Below are 15898 nucleotides of genomic sequence, written 5' to 3'. Positions count from 1 at the left end.
CTTTATATTTTTATTGATACAGTGTTATTAATTAAAAATAATTAACTCTTTACTATATTACGAGAACAGGATCTTTACACGCAAGGGAAAATTCTAAATTAAAAATTATTGATTTTACTTAGTTCAAGATGTTCCAATCTTATTTAACATAGCTGCATTCGATGTTTAACACCGGATTATTAACATAATTTATATAAACGCGACGTAGTATTTAACGTTAAAAAAATACCAATGCTCTGCTATTTTATAGAAAGAGAGAGAGAGAGAGAGAGAGAGAGAGAGAGAGACGTTTGCATAAATATTCTTCCAAAACTGAAATGAATTTGTTAATATCGTCACATGTGCTAACTATAAACTTCTATTTTTCGCTGAATATATCTACACTTGATTGTTCTAATTCCTTCCATATTAATATAAATGCATGGTGGTTCTAGATAAAATAATACGATATATAATATAGATATAAGAAAGCAAGCATGTTTTGATACGAATCATCATAAAAAGTTGCACGTCGCGTATCACATCATGTATATAGAACCATTGTCACATCATACTTTTATGTTGTTGTAGACGAAAGAATCAAAGCAATTTAGCGTTACATTTTGACCAATTAAATTGGTTGTTGCAACAATAATAAAAGATAATATTAGTTATTATATCGTCAAAAATATATCCTGCACAATTAGATATTATTAGATAATACAGCATCCTAATCTTTAAACGGAATATTCTTTCTATTGTTGTGAATTTATATGTATTTACATAACAAAAAAGCATATATTTTTACCATTTTACTTATACCGCAAACAATTATCAGTCACATTAGAGCAGTTCGAGGCCTACATATAATTTATACGCAAGCAGTACCACTGCTCTATAAGCGTAACTTTTCTTTTACCGATTAGATTTGCAAAATATACACACACGTGCGCACGCGCATGTAAACAGATTACATTCAATTAGTTAATTTAATGTAACTGTTGGCCTGACAAAACATGAATAAAGTAAGCTGTGACATGATATTGCAAATATTTTGTTCAAATGGAAGATCCAATATTTTCGTCTGCATTTACACGTATACCATATGTATACAATACTTGTTAGAAAATGATTTCACAGTTGATCTATACACGTTAGTTTCATATCTTTCTCTATATCAAGTTAAATTTATTTGTTAAGCATTGCTTAGAAATTAAAAAGCGGACCTATATCGGTCATTTCTGTATCTTCCATATTATTTGAGCCTACAATGTGCCTAAAAATTGAAAAATAACAATTCAAGAATAGAAACGTACATTTTTGACAAGAAATTATCTAATAATATTGTTGAATTTATATAACAAATATATATTGTATAAATGTATTTGTGCTTCTCGCAGTGACGAGTTATACATCAAGGTTGAAAATACCTATGCTGGTGACTAAAATGAGATGCTGTACGAAGGTGAGTATCGGGTGATCTTGCTGGCAAACTGTGCAGGTTCCCACTAAATTCTGTATTTAAAAGGCCTTTACGTGGACTTCTAGCGTTTACAACCCTTGGTTGCGCACACATTTCCTCCAACACACTAGGTGCTACATATGTAAAACCCTGCGAGCAATTTAGTTTTAAGCGAATTTTATTAGATTGCAATGACAAGTTTGAACGGTAGTACATTTCTACAGTCTCTTATACCTACTTGAAAGATCATATTAGCGGATTCACTTAAAGTACTTTCAACCGGGGAATCGACTGGTACAGTCGCCGTGAATTGTTCATCAAACTGTGACGTGTCGTCGGCACTTTTCTGAAAAATATTTAAAAATTTATTATTTTAAAGCATAATACGTTTATTTCAAAGATGCTTACTATTGACGGTTTAAAAGGAGGCTCCAGTTTCCGTGAAATCACATCCTGCCAATTAATATGTTTAAAAAAATTATGATTTATAATCTGTTCTGCATCATCGGGTCCAGATCCTAGTCTTTGAGATACTTGCCTCTGTAATCGAAGAGCAAAATATACTTGTATAGAGAATACGATAAAGACAATTTCAGATAAAATACCTTTAATAATTTTTGTATTAAGTCTTTCGCATCCGGTGTCAGATATAATGGTAGACTTAACTTTCCCCGTAAAATTTTCTCGATTGTTTTTCTTCTATCATCTCCTATAAATGGCGGCTATAAACAAGCAATGTATGGCAATTAAATTATATACCGGACGATTTTCATATTTTAAGGAAGATTTCATTTTTTAATTATACAATATACTTGTACCATTCCAGTGAGCATATCAAACATCAAGGCACCTAAACTCCACCAATCAACCGCTTTCCCATGTCCACTTCTCGTTAGGATCTCCGGTGCCCTGTATCAAGTAACAATTACAGAAATTCTAATCCATACAATCGAAATAAAGTAAAATTATTTTGATTTATTTCGATTCGAATTTAATTAATTCCATATAGGTTTGGATTAGTATAATAAAAGCTACCTACTCACATGTACTCTATAGTTCCACAAAATGTATGCGTTACTGTGCCTTCTTCTATATGTTCTTTGCACAGACCAAAATCTGTTAATTTAACATGGCCCTCGCCATCTAATAAAATATTTTCCGGCTTTAAATCTCTGGAAAACGATAAATTTATTTAGATATATACGCTGCTATCCAAATCTTGAATACCAGCATTAACAGCTAAGAACATTGTACCTGTATATGATACCTTGATTATGAAGATGTTGCAGTGCAAGTATAATCTCGGACAAATAAAAACTATAAATACAAAAATATGATATCATACATGATCTCAAATTGTTAATTTATATAAAAAAGAAAATGTACATGCAAACAGTGCTATATAAACAGTACTATATGTATGTCATATAGTAAATACGTTTGTTATTGTTATTATCATGTATCAACCAGTGTTATTTAAAAAAAAAAAAAAACGATTAATTTACCAAGCCGTATCTTCCAAGATAATGCCCTCTCTATCTAAATATGTAAACAGCTCTCCGCCGCATAGATATTCCAAAATTAAATATAATTTACCACCAGTTTGGAATGCATACATTAAGTTTACAATAAATGGATGCTGGAATAAGAATAAAGCATCGAAATGTTACATTAGTATTTATCTATGAAACATACTATTTACCTTCACTGCTTCCAAAATATTTCTTTCTGCCTTTGTGTGCGCTGTGTCCTTCTGATTTCGTATAATGGACGCTTTTCTTAATACCTGTAGAGATAAGAAAAAGGAAAAGAACTGTATATGCACTTGTGTACTGCACTTTGTATATGCACGTGCGAGCGTAAAAATATTTACCTTCATAGCAAAGATACTGCCTTTGTCTTTTCCAGTTACTTTTTTTACTTGAAAAACTTTCCCATATCCACCTTCTCCTAAAATTTTACATAGCTCAAAGTCTTGGGGACCGGTTTTTTCTTGACCCGCGTTGACATTTTCTTCCGATAACTGTACTCTTTCTAAATTGTCAGATCTATAAAAGATTAATTTTCGGTTTTGTCTCTCTGTCTTGTTTTCAAGATCAAGAAAGATACTCGCAACTATACACATAATTTAATATATAATTGATGATAGTTTGATTCGATATCATTTAAAAGTTCCAACACTTACTGCAATATGCTATTTACACTTGTAGTGTGATTGTACTCATCCTGAAGGCAAAAAAAAAGAAACGAAACGCATAAGTGATCTGGAAAGAATGATTCAAAAAATCCATCAAAAGTATGACAAGAAACGAACTTCTCTACTTTCGACGATATCATCGTCTGACTGGTCTGACTCGTCTTGATTTATAGAATCACCTTCGTGTAATTCTATGTCAAAAACTCCAGCCATTCTTTTCGCAATATATAATCACATTTAAAATCTTTTCTTATTGATAACTTTAATTGATCGTAATGCGTTTGAATAACGTAGATAGCTACGTATATGCGTGAACGCGATGATATGTTATACTTTCCTTTATTTGCGTGATTCGCACCGATTTTCTGGCGGATAGATTAAACTGTCTATACACAAACGTGGATTAAAAAGTATATATATTAAATTATATGTCACGACACGACAACGGGTTGCTCTTCTCTGTCTTTTTCTACTTTCTCGATTTTCTGCTAAAACGGTTTGAAAAAAGTGTGAAAAATATCGGAAAAGAAATACGAAATGAAATAAGCCTGTACATATATATGTACATACATATGTACATACTCTAAACACAGGCTACAGTCTAACATGAATGCCACCTCAGATCTAGCATGAAATAAACATATATCTACTACAAACAATCTTCTCTAGCAACACAGGTAATCTGTATCGTATTATATCACAGAGTATTTCTACGGAGGCGAAACTCCTACTCGGGATCTTTAACGTTCTTATCGAGGTACCTTTCGGGGTACCCTAAATATTGTCGGTTTTTTCCGAGACATTTCCATCATTTTCTACTAGTCGTGTCAAACCTGACCGATCGTAAAAGAATGAAATTCTAACAAAATGCCAACAGCATTTCTTTCTTTCTGTTATATATAATATTTTATATACAGGGATCGATGTTTTAAACGCATATCGCAACTGAAAACCACATTTTTCATTGCTAAAAAGTTCATACCCAAAATGAAAGGTTAATTTAGTAGATGTTTTAGAATGTTAATTCGTTCATTTTTATTATCGAACAGAGTATATATATATATATATATATATAGTTTCCTTGATACGAAACACAGAAATTGTAACCGCTAATAATGGCTTATCCAGTTCTTAATAAAATATAATTATTTATGAAGTATATACATTATTTGTTTATGAATTTACAATACATTTTACGATGAATACAATACATTTTATATTATCATAATAATAAATATTAGTATTGGTAGTAATTAAACTTTGATGAAAAAATAAATAGGGTATATTATTCGGTTTTCATTTCGAAAGATTTATATTACTATATATACATTTTGTCATATTGTACTCGCGGTAACAGTTATTATTTTAGCATTATTTATAATGTTTAAGTTATTCGTCTACAGTGGCATAGTTTTTTTTTTGGTCACAAAATTGAAATAAGACAGCTGATCGCTTGAAATTTAGCGTCAGTCATCTCTAGTTTAAACGAGGTATTCAATGGCTGCTGACAATTACAGTAGAATTATCATATACATATAACGTCATCGTGTAACATGTTACTTGCTTCTATAGTGGTAGGGAATTTTTCTGTCAATGTTGCGCTTCGCTAATATTGCCTGACAGCGTTCGCATGTTGCAATAAAATTCCGTAATGGCAATCGCTGAAGAGACGTTACTGTGTAAAAAGCACTTTTCGATGATGAACATCGCAGGGTCTGTCAGAGGGAAAAGAATAGGAAGTTAAATCTATATTGTATGGTGAATTGAACCTCCATCCGAAGCGATTAAAACGATTCAATTTCAAATGCAATGAAAATAAACGAGAAAAATATGGTAGCTTTTGCGACTTCGGCAACGCCTGTAGATCGAGAAGGTTGGTTAAACAAACGCGGTGAATTAAATCGTGGCTATCAAAGAAGATGGTTTGTTCTCAAAGGGAATATATTATTTTACTTCGATCGACGTGGTGACAAAGAACCAGTAGGCATGATAGTTCTTGAAGGTTGTACCATCGAATTAGCAGAAGATGAGGAACAATTTGGTTTTCAAATTGTATTTCATGGTCCTAACAATAGGAATTATGCCCTCGCAGCAGAATCTCAGGTAAAAGTGTTCTTTTCGTTATAATTTACGATGTAATTAGTTGTGAAAAAGTTGCGCGATGTACAAATGCGTTTTTAATTTTTAGGAATCTATGGAGCAATGGATGAAAGCTTTGGCATGTGCGAGTTACGACTACATGAAGTTAATGGTAGCAGAATTGCAGAGGCAATTGGATGCAGCGGAGGAAGAAACAACGATGGTAATGGCTCCTTCGCAATCTCCCGTAGCTCCTCCGAGACAACGGCATAACCCTTTCAATAGATCAGAGATACATCATCGTTCGCAGAGCGTCAGATCTGCTCCTGGAAGAACGGAAAATGTTCCAAGGACAAGAATAACATTTCGTGAAGTGCATAACATGTACGGTAGAAAAATTTTGGCAGATTTAAATGAATGGAGGCATACAAAGAAAGCTTCGGAAGCTCCGTTGATCAGTTTTTAACCAAATACTGCATATGAATTGTATATATTTAAGTGTCCCTCGGTACATAACGTGTAGAAAACACTTTTTTACGAACGAAACGCAAAAAAGTGATTTTCGTCGTTGCTAAAACATTATGAAAAATCGTTCTGATCTTGCACAAAAGATGGGTTTGGATTATACTTGAATGATGATTTTCAAACGTTTGTTTCTAAGCGAAATTAGTTTGACAAGTAAGAAGACAGTGATATCTAGGAAACAGAACACTTAATATTTCGCTACTCGAATTGGAGTAAAAGTTATTTTATGAAGTTATCACGACACGTATATACATATATGTAGATGTACATGAAAGTATTCGGTACTGGTTTAATAGAACTAAAAGTAATATTAGTAAATCGTACAAACATCGCTTGGACTTAATAAAAATACTGTGCGAAACAAACATTTCTCTTGTTAAATATTACATTAGAATAAATACTAGTATTCTATGTATTTATATAAGTGAAAAAATTCAGTAATGTACAGAAGATTCAATAGATTATTTAAATTTAAAGACACCTTTTTTTCTGACGTCACCCGGTAAATGTCTAGCACCTAATAGAAGTCGAGCTTTATCTTCTTCTTGTGGAGCGGATTCTTCTTGCGGACCTCTTGGTTTAATTTGTAATTTCTGCTTAATAGCTTGACTTAATATTACACGTCTAGAATCGCTTTTCATCGCTAGAAGAAGATCAAGCCATGTCCAAGTAACATTGTGGTATTCCAAGGTAGGTATTACCAAGGCGAAATCGCGGACGTCTTCTAAATTTTTCTCTTTGTTTCCCTGTGCGTAAGGAAAAAGAAACGTAAACGATAGATAGATTAGTATATTCATTTCATAATTCGTTTTGAAAAATGGGAAAATTCTCAAAATTTAGATAACTTTTCATTGTAGAGATTTATTGTACAATATTATAGATACCTTGTAAGACACACGAACGGGTACTTCAGGTATTTTGATATATATGAATAATTTATTTTTGTCCGCCCGTTCTTTCATTTTTTCTACATCATCTCTCCTTTCGATCGGTACATAAAAGGAGGAATCTCGTTGCGGTGCAGGTGGTTCCTCTATACCTTCCGGATCTCTCTCGGGAAAACAAAATTTGAGCATCGTGTTAAAAAACTTCTTCGTTAATCCTAAAACAATAAAATGGCCAGTTTTATAATGAAAACACGCGCCTTCGACTAGTAAGAACACATACAACAATAGCTGCCCAAGTTCTGGAAGAGAGATTTATTTTTACCTATTGTTAATGGAACAACATTTATTTCGAAATGTTCTTTTACAGATATTCCAGCAACTGGTGCTTTCTCCCTACAAAAAACGCGAAGCGCTCGTTGCCTATCGACCGGCATATTACTCTGTAATTCTGTGGGTGTTAACACTTCCGTGTAGATCTGATTTGGTAGTAAATTGGTCATTCTAACGTATCCTAATTCGAGAAGATGTTCAACCGAATCATCCGTTTTGCTGGTTTTGGTGTATAAGAAATTGGTTAATATAAGGTCGGCGATACCCAATTGACCATCCGCATCCGTCAATCTCCACTGAGCGTGTTTGAAACAAATTTCAGCTACCCTTGCGACCGCTGCTGGTTTATCTTTCAATGTAGTAGAAGCTGTGGCCGGGGCTGTAGTTTCCTTGTAGCAGCTCAACATCACATCCAGTTCCTCTGCTTTCGCTCCAAGTTGTTCTTTACACTCGAAAACTCGAGCTTCCAATCGCTCCATTTCCGCTAGCAATTCAGGATTAGATTCTTCGGCGAGCGCCTTTTGCACCAAGTACGTTTGACGCTCCAACCTTCGTAATTTCGCTACTAACCCGCGTACAGTGTTTTGCAATTGTTGAATCGGCCGTTTTTGATCTTCGACCGAGTGTAATTGCAATTGGAATCGCATCCTTTGCAAACGTTCCGACGCTTCTTTTCTTCTCGGTTCTACGTAAAGCAGCAAATTGTTCACGATATCTAAAATCATTGCGTACTGTAACGAATTTGTGCAAACATCCAAATCGTGATGCATCAACGTAAATGCGTCGGCTGCAGAAAGCTCTTTTCTCTCCCACAGACTGACTTCTTCCCTTGGCGGTGGAGGGACTTGATCGATAGAGCCAGCATCTAAAGCTTGACCATAACCAACATAGAAGAACTCGCATTTACATCTCGAGACGATACGTTGCAGCTGATGTTGCGGCCCACCACCACCGCCAACTGTTTGACTCACAACACCACCGACACTCTGTCCGGAACCTACTAGTGCCGGCACGTCTGGTAAGCCAGCTATCACCGTCGAATCTTTCTCCTGTTTCCAAGTAACCCAACTTAGCTGATAAATAAAATTTATTCATTTTGTTTGAACTTGTTTCGCTTACTTGTATATTGTCCAATGTTAACCACATTATGTTGTCGTCTATATTTTCGTCTATGTTAGCACTGACAGTTGCGTAGTACTGCATACATTCCAACGATCCAACCCAAGTTGTTTTTGACACTAGCGTTCTCTCTTTCCATACAGGTTGATGAATTCTCTGTAATATTTCTGCTTTAGCTGCGGATAAAATTACGTAACCCCGCGTCTCAATACCTTTCAGTAATACTTGACTATTTACTAAAGCAACTGAAAAAGATATAAATTCTTAAGTTTCTCATATTTATAGTAGAATATTCATTCTTAATGCATTACTAACAATTATTATGAAAGAGGTTTCGATACATTTGATTATATGTTTGTACAAAACTAATTATTATTAAAAACTAAATGCATAAATACTTTTTTCACTTATCGCATATGTTCATGCATATGTAAACGTACTTAGCCAATTTTTATGAAGTACATCATCTTGGTGACAAGCTGCAAGGCCGCGTAATTGTTGACCCCTCGTTTGCACCGATAAGTCGTCGCTAAATGCAACCGGTTTGTTTGCAGCCTCGGCTATCAATCTTTGCAGCATACCGACAGCTTCGCCCTGTTGCGGCTTCGTTGTGGACGACGAATTAATTTGTGTAACAGCGTTTTGTACGACTTCGTGCGATCTCGTTCGATTCTTGTGCGGTGTCGAGGTACTTTCTCTGTGGAAACCTTTTAAAGCGGCGGTAGACAGATTTTTCTTCAACTGTTGAGTCTTTATGAAAGAATCGAACAAGGCAAACGCGACGTCTCTGTTGGTCTTCGTCCAAGCTCCCTTCAAATCGTGTACGACAAGTCTGTGCGTAGGTGTATCGCTTCCAGTGACCCCAGTTACCATTGCCTCTCTGCCGTAACTGACGCGGGCTACACTCAAACAGTAGCACTTTTCGACTGGTTGCCGAAGCGAGACGGTTTCTTTGTCCTCGTGAAGAGCGCTTTTCAACCATATTTCCGCGTCGCTAAGCTCGCAATTCATGTAAACCACCGACCATTCGGCTCTAGGCCGATGTATTAATCCGTCGTCGATTGGATGCAAGGACAAGTTGTGCTCGCAGCTACACGCCACTCTTCCGCCAGTTAGCTCGAATCCACGTTGCATCGCAAACGACATCCAATAGCTTACGTGAAATCGATGGAACGCCAATGTCAGCCGAACTTTCCTGTAATGTCTGCTCAACTGTTTCTTCCTAGGTCTGGTATTTTTAAAGAGCGGCCCCTTCCTCGTTGGTCTTGTTGCCCCAGACAAAATGAACTTTAGATTCTCAAACCATCTGAGTGTGCTACCGTAGAGCAACGCATTCGGCGCGCTTGCCAGTGTCGGAGATCCGGTTGGTTTCGTTTCAAGCGAGAGGCTAACGTTCACATTTTGCGAGCGAAACGCTCTGAACGAATCGTGTTCCTGATTGCTCGAATACTCCGGCAACCTGTCTGGAGCGCATGGTATAGCAGCATGATGATCCCTAGGATCGCCTAAACAAACCCAGGCTAGTTTAATGCTCAAACGTACATTCGGTAAATGTAGCAATCTACAATCGTCGTATTTGCTAGCTGTGCGTACGTAGACGTCCAAATCACCTTTCACGATGATTCGACCTTGCGTCCAATCGAGTTCTAATCCAGTCCACGTCAATTCCATCTCCTCGGTCGTATTATATGGATCCAATGAGCCATGCAGTAACACGGTCAATTGTTTCACGCAAAGTGTTAATCTCCCGTGTAGGGTTAATCGCATTTTGTCCCAAAATGGCAACGGAGGACTTGGATCTCTCGATGGATGAATGATTTTCTCAAAACTGAGATTACATTGCGCAATCACCGGTTCCCAACAAGGGCCAAATGCGTACTTGTATTTATCAATATCCCAATTCAGATCATGATAATACTTCAATGATGTCATTCCTCTTTCGACGACAATGTCTTCCCAAGGAGCGCCAACTTCAATTGTTACGGTCCGTCTGGCTCGTGGAGGGGCCAAGGCCTCCGCTCCTGCTAATCTGCCCCATACGCTTAAGCTTTCCACTACAAGTAAAGGTTGTGGAAAGTCACGCAATTGTAATTTCCATTCGGCGCATTTTAAACTGATTCCTCTAACCCATAGTGTACTGAATTCAAGACCATCCTCTGGCCAAGGAGTTTCCGCGTCCATTTCACGAATTGCTTTCGTCGCATGTTCCGTACCATTAGTTGATGGATCGGCTAACGCTAATATTTCAATATCCGACATAGACCAGGCAAATAATCGCGTTCTAGCTGGACCAGCACGTTGCATTTGTTTCCATCGCTGCACATATATCTCGGCATTCTTTTTATTTAAACTTGCGTATAATTCCTCGACTTTACCCTGGGGAAGTAACAAATGAGCACGACACAATTCCTGCACTTTAGCATCGAGCATGGCTTGCCGTTTTAAACTTTCTTTATATTCATCTTCCAAAAGTTCATAGTTATCCCGTAATCGTACTTCAAACGGGTCATCGCTTACCTCAAATACCCATTTTTTTATCTGTAACGTCGTACGTGATTTCATAAGATAAACTAACAAGATTAATTTTATTTTACATTATACAATTATATCTATGTATATACACACGTACCTTTATAATTAAATCACATGGTAGACATTTCTCTTTTTCATGACTGGATGATGATGACGATGACGACGACGACGACGAATGAATTTCTTTTAACCATTTCTTTATGCTAAATAATTCATTTTGAATCGCATCGGTAAACTGATGTTCGTACGGAAAGCAAGCTTTCACCGACTCGATGTTAAGCATCCACGTTTCGTTCCAATCCAAAACAAAACCTTCATTACTTTGTCTTTCAAGCCGTACCTCTTGATTATCCGCTACTCTAGTTAATTCGAATCCTTCGATCTTAATTATATCAGCCATATCTAAAGTGGCGCTTACGTAATTTAATCTCCATTCCCCTTGCGACCACCGCAGATGATCTGATGAAAGTTCTAAAAAGTGTTTTGGAGAAATATCTATGGACAAACTGATGCCTCCAGTGGCCAGTATATCTATCAGTCGTTTCTGTCGGTTTTCAACTTTTTCACCTATTAAGAAAAAATAAACTCGCATATACACACAAATGTAATTGCGTAAGATAAAGGGACCACGTGTGTACGTATACGCCTGGACATGAAATAATTTTATGCAACAATAACTGTGGTATTTAAAGATCAAACGAGAAAGATTTGTTCTATTAAATAGAATTATATAGATTTTTTCATATAAACATAACTCGTTACTTTGTATATAAAAAAAAGTTTTAAGTATTTCATTATTTCAATATACAAACTAGCCATATAATGAAGGTACACATATTACTATATTCCTTTTTCTATAACAATAGAGTATAATAAAACAAATTCAATCTTATTATTTTACGTATAACATCACTTTCTACCTGATAGTATTAATTATTGCTTATAACGTATTCCTTATTAAAATTCAATAAAATTAAATTGCCTTACAAATTGTTTAGTTACGTTTCATAAAGTCATATATGCAGAGATATTTCTTATTTTGTTATTCGTAAAATTGAAAGATTTCTTAAAATGACTTCTCCCCATAAATAGTTTTTAATAAATTTACATAACTTAATATAATGATAGAGCATATCGTGCATTATAAAATACACCAAAATTCTAACTTTAAAATATGTTTCTCGAATTCTTGTCCACAATTTTATTTGTTTGATGCATTTTTTACCATATTTATAATATGGCTAAAATACAGTACTACATATGTACGGTTACACATACATACACAGTAGAAATTTATATATATATATATATGGTATATATATGTACCTTGCATGGTTGATTGAATCGTTGACGCGTCCCGGCCTACGATTGATCGAAAATCTTCCGATTCTAGCCAAAGCTGTAGGAGACGAAGGTGTAAATTTGGACTCCATGCAAAGCTCGTACCATCCAGGCTTATATTGATTGTTTCAGAAGTGACTGCACCTTTACATTTCCTTATAGCTAAAAATGGATGTACCAATGCTTGTGCGTGTTGGCAGATAATTGTTTCATTTTTGTTTAATGTTATCGCGCTCACACCCTCCGTGACGGCCACTAACCGTTTTGTATTATACTCTAAATTTGCAGTGTCCAAACGCATCATGACAGATACTAAAAAAGAATCCGAAACATTAGTTTCAAACGGTACACGATTGGAATTCTAGGGTAGAACATCGTCTAATATGGACATATATTACATATTTTACATATATACGTACGATTATTTTCTGCGATAAAGAATAGATTACAATTTGTAAGTTTAAGATTTAATTGAACAACATTATCTGATTCCCTAGTATCATTTACTGTCTCAATTCTTCTGTTGTACCTTTGGCAACATCTACCGAATAATATTACTAAGTCATGCACACGCTTAGATTACTTATTCATTTATTGTTTTCTGTATCCTCTTACTTGTATGCTTCTTTGAGAAATTTAGCAAGTTCCAAACTCCATTCTGTTACAAGAGCATCAATAGCAATTCCAATGGCATTGGTACGCGTCGTAGCTAATAATACTCCAATAGATAATGGAGTTCCCCACTGGTGATATACTTCCGAAGTAATGTTATTAGAACCATTTAAAGTGCAATATAAAGATTCCACTACTAACTCTGTGTTTAAACTGTCTGTCGCATCTACGAAGTTAATTAACTGTCAAATACTTACTTCGATAATAACATAATATGTATATTGTATCTAATCATACATTAGGAACACAATACAAGTAAAAATTCAAACAACAGAACCATACCTTCAAATGTATTTAATGAAAATTTTATATGAGCTACACTGCACGAAGCTTCATGAACATCCAATAATTTGATACATAACGACGAATCATAAAGTTCAGTGTTCACTTTTACATCTAACCATGGTAATGTTTTTTTTATTGTTATATCACCAACAGGTAGCTTTGAAACCTCGCTATTGGTATTACACAATATTGTCTCCCAGTCTTTATGATCGTAAGTAATAGAAAGATTACTGATTTGTGTAGCAATTTGTAAACTGTTCTGCTCCATCTGTATAAACAATACAACTAATTACGCTATTTGTTTAGGAAAAATTATTTAAACAAACACAATAAAAATACCTTTGAATTTACTATTAAGGACCGTAATGTTAAAACAGGAAGTTTACTACGGATTGATAGCCCATCCAAATTTAAAGTAAGGTTTAATAACATGGTGGATGGTTGAAATTTCGCGGTGATTTGCAGACCCTTCATTGTCCCTTCTAAACCAAGTACCACGCCATCTTCTCTACCCGTAATTACAGACGAACTGCCTACTTTCAAAATAAAATCCTAAAAACAAAAAAGTTAAATAAACTTCGATTTTTCAACAAGATCCGTATTTATCTTTTGTTTGCGATCAAACAGCAACAATGGAATCACCTTCGGTATGACTGGTGCTAATCGAGCTAACAGTTCGCTCGATGAATCGACATTCGATGAATCTGAGTAGGAGGATGCAGCATTAGATAAAGAACTCCTGCCCTTGAAGAACGTAACAAGACCCGCTCCTCCAGAACCCTCTGTCTGCGTTATTCCGATGTACAATTTCTATAAATTAGATCCTGCTTGATTCCAAACTAATCCCATTTCAAGGGACACTTGTTCAGGATCATCCATTAAGTGTGCTAAACACAAATAGCTACCGTTCAAAGCATTAAGCTACATCACTGGATCACAGCACACGTGTATACAGTTATCGCATTACTATCTAGCCTTTGCACAATGCACGTTCGAACGAATAAGCTTGTATGGATAACAGCTTGTGCGTATACAGATCCTATCGCTACTTTTCCATACAGATTATATCACAGTTTTATACCTCTACCGAAAGTTCTCCTTTAGCCTTTAGAGTTGCTTCAGCTGTCCCAGCGAAGGATATTTGCGAAAGGCAAGCATCGGATGCGTGATGTAGCAATTTCATTGCTCCACCTATAACCGCAGCAGAGGCAAGAAGAGTGCGCGCACCATGAACGACACTACCATCCAAACTGAGACTCTCTGCGCTTCCATTAGCTAGCCAACCATTACCCAAAATTAGAAGACTTAAATTTTCTACATGCACAGCCATAAACTAAAATATTTGAAAAATATCATATTTAGTATACAGTTACTCATATTTGAAAAATATCATATTTAGTATACAGTTACATGGTAGAAATATACCATGTTCGATTAAGTAGAACTTGCATACTTGTATAAATGTTATAATTATCGGTGGAATTTTCTTATTTCGAAAATCCATCGTCCCTTTCGACTTTCTTACTATCCGTACAGTTTTTACCTGTACGTCTTTGTTAATTCTAACATCTTTCATGATCACGGCCAAAAGTTTTGCGACGTCACTACTAAATAGACTGCTACGTATACTGATTTCCTCCACTTGCTGCAATTAATTTGAATTGTCGCTAAAATTTCATCGAACGCGATACGATTTTCTTGTGTCCATAACATACGTAAACGGTGCGACTTACCAATGTGAAACCATTTTTAGAAACATTTACATCTCGTAGTATAAAGTACGGCAGCGAAATATGTCCGACACGTAGATAAATTTTGTATCGTCTTTTCACTAACCATGCTATGAATCTTGGTATCACCCTGGTAAGCGAAAATAAATTAATACGTGCTAACTGACGATTGTCCGTTACAGAGATTACAATTTCTAAAAGTCTTAAACGCAATATCTTACCAAGTAAAGCTACAATAAAGAATAAAACAAATGGTACACAAGCCAATTAAACCAGTCATTTTTACGAATCACATAGTGCACGAACGGAATATAAACGGAAATGTTTTTATGAATTAAAAATTGTTAACGAAACAATTGACCGACAGCATCGATTAAAAATTTTTTAGTCGGTCGGTAACCAATTAACCAAACTATCTGCATCCAGGTAGTATAGTATATGTGTACTAGTCTCGGCAATCGAAGCGCTACAAACTAGCTCAGACTCTGATAATCGTTCAGTAGGAATTGCCTCTATTTAGTAGCATCATTTTTCATTGGTCCCTTGCGTTTGGTTAGCGTTACCATATGCATTCGAAGGCATTGATTAACTCGTATTAAACCAAACAGGTGGCAATGGCAGTCCACTAGATACAACAAATTCTAATTGGTCGGCGGGATCGAAATCTAGCTCGTGTTAATGTGGTTAGTATATAAATAAAATCGAACATGTTTTATGTTCGACAATGTATATAAAAACGTGTAGGTACGTATAATAATTT

General features: G+C 35.6%; 4 protein-coding genes across 7 annotated transcripts in view; 2 read left to right on the top strand and 2 right to left on the bottom strand.

The window, feature by feature from the left end:
• LOC143431430 (uncharacterized) overlaps positions 1 to 15898 on the top strand; it is a 90494-nt gene that overhangs the window by 73302 nt on the left and 1294 nt on the right. The gene's annotated exons all lie outside the window — the stretch shown is intronic.
• LOC143431529 (ribosomal protein S6 kinase beta-1) lies at positions 919 to 4068 on the bottom strand. 3 transcript variants are annotated; one of them, XM_076908340.1, is made up of 13 exons: positions 3941 to 4064; positions 3756 to 3852; positions 3627 to 3667; positions 3315 to 3489; positions 3144 to 3227; positions 2947 to 3080; positions 2696 to 2758; positions 2485 to 2613; positions 2260 to 2350; positions 2047 to 2163; positions 1850 to 1981; positions 1680 to 1787; positions 919 to 1591 (listed from the first exon to the last, which is right to left on the bottom strand). In XM_076908340.1, the coding sequence occupies exons 2-13, from the start codon at positions 3849 to 3851 to the stop codon at positions 1394 to 1396; spliced, it is 1368 nt and encodes a 455-aa protein (XP_076764455.1). In that variant the 5' UTR covers position 3852; positions 3941 to 4064; the 3' UTR covers positions 919 to 1393. The 3 variants fall into 3 exon arrangements, with proteins under 3 accessions (XP_076764455.1, XP_076764453.1, XP_076764452.1); XM_076908338.1 differs by having other exon boundaries at positions 3627 to 3852; positions 3941 to 4066; XM_076908337.1 differs by having other exon boundaries at positions 3627 to 4068.
• On the top strand, positions 5308 to 6718 carry LOC143431642 (sesquipedalian-1). The gene is made up of 2 exons (XM_076908546.1): positions 5308 to 5741; positions 5827 to 6718. Exons 1-2 carry the CDS (start codon positions 5448 to 5450, stop codon positions 6181 to 6183), a joined length of 651 nt encoding a protein of 216 aa, XP_076764661.1. The 5' UTR covers positions 5308 to 5447; the 3' UTR covers positions 6184 to 6718.
• On the bottom strand, positions 6597 to 15508 carry Hob (bridge-like lipid transfer protein family member hobbit). Of its 2 annotated transcripts, XM_076908544.1 has the most exons (16): positions 15360 to 15508; positions 15142 to 15268; positions 14862 to 15053; positions 14490 to 14741; positions 14051 to 14218; positions 13748 to 13960; positions 13406 to 13676; positions 13067 to 13289; positions 12871 to 12992; positions 12437 to 12763; positions 11208 to 11677; positions 9019 to 11116; positions 8579 to 8823; positions 7452 to 8508; positions 7127 to 7344; positions 6597 to 6988 (listed from the first exon to the last, which is right to left on the bottom strand). In XM_076908544.1, exons 1-16 carry the CDS (start codon positions 15416 to 15418, stop codon positions 6704 to 6706), a joined length of 6327 nt encoding a protein of 2108 aa, XP_076764659.1. In that variant the 5' UTR covers positions 15419 to 15508; the 3' UTR covers positions 6597 to 6703. The 2 variants fall into 2 exon arrangements, with proteins under 2 accessions (XP_076764659.1, XP_076764660.1); XM_076908545.1 differs by lacking the exons at positions 6597 to 6988; positions 7127 to 7344 and having other exon boundaries at positions 7891 to 8144; positions 8212 to 8508.

The sequence above is a fragment of the Xylocopa sonorina genome, chromosome 18 (genome assembly GCF_050948175.1).
Source record: "Xylocopa sonorina isolate GNS202 chromosome 18, iyXylSono1_principal, whole genome shotgun sequence".
Lineage (NCBI taxonomy): Eukaryota > Metazoa > Arthropoda > Insecta > Hymenoptera > Apidae > Xylocopa > Xylocopa sonorina.
The sequence above is the reverse complement of the archived record's forward strand: the minus strand, read 5'-3'. Positions and strand labels throughout refer to the sequence as shown.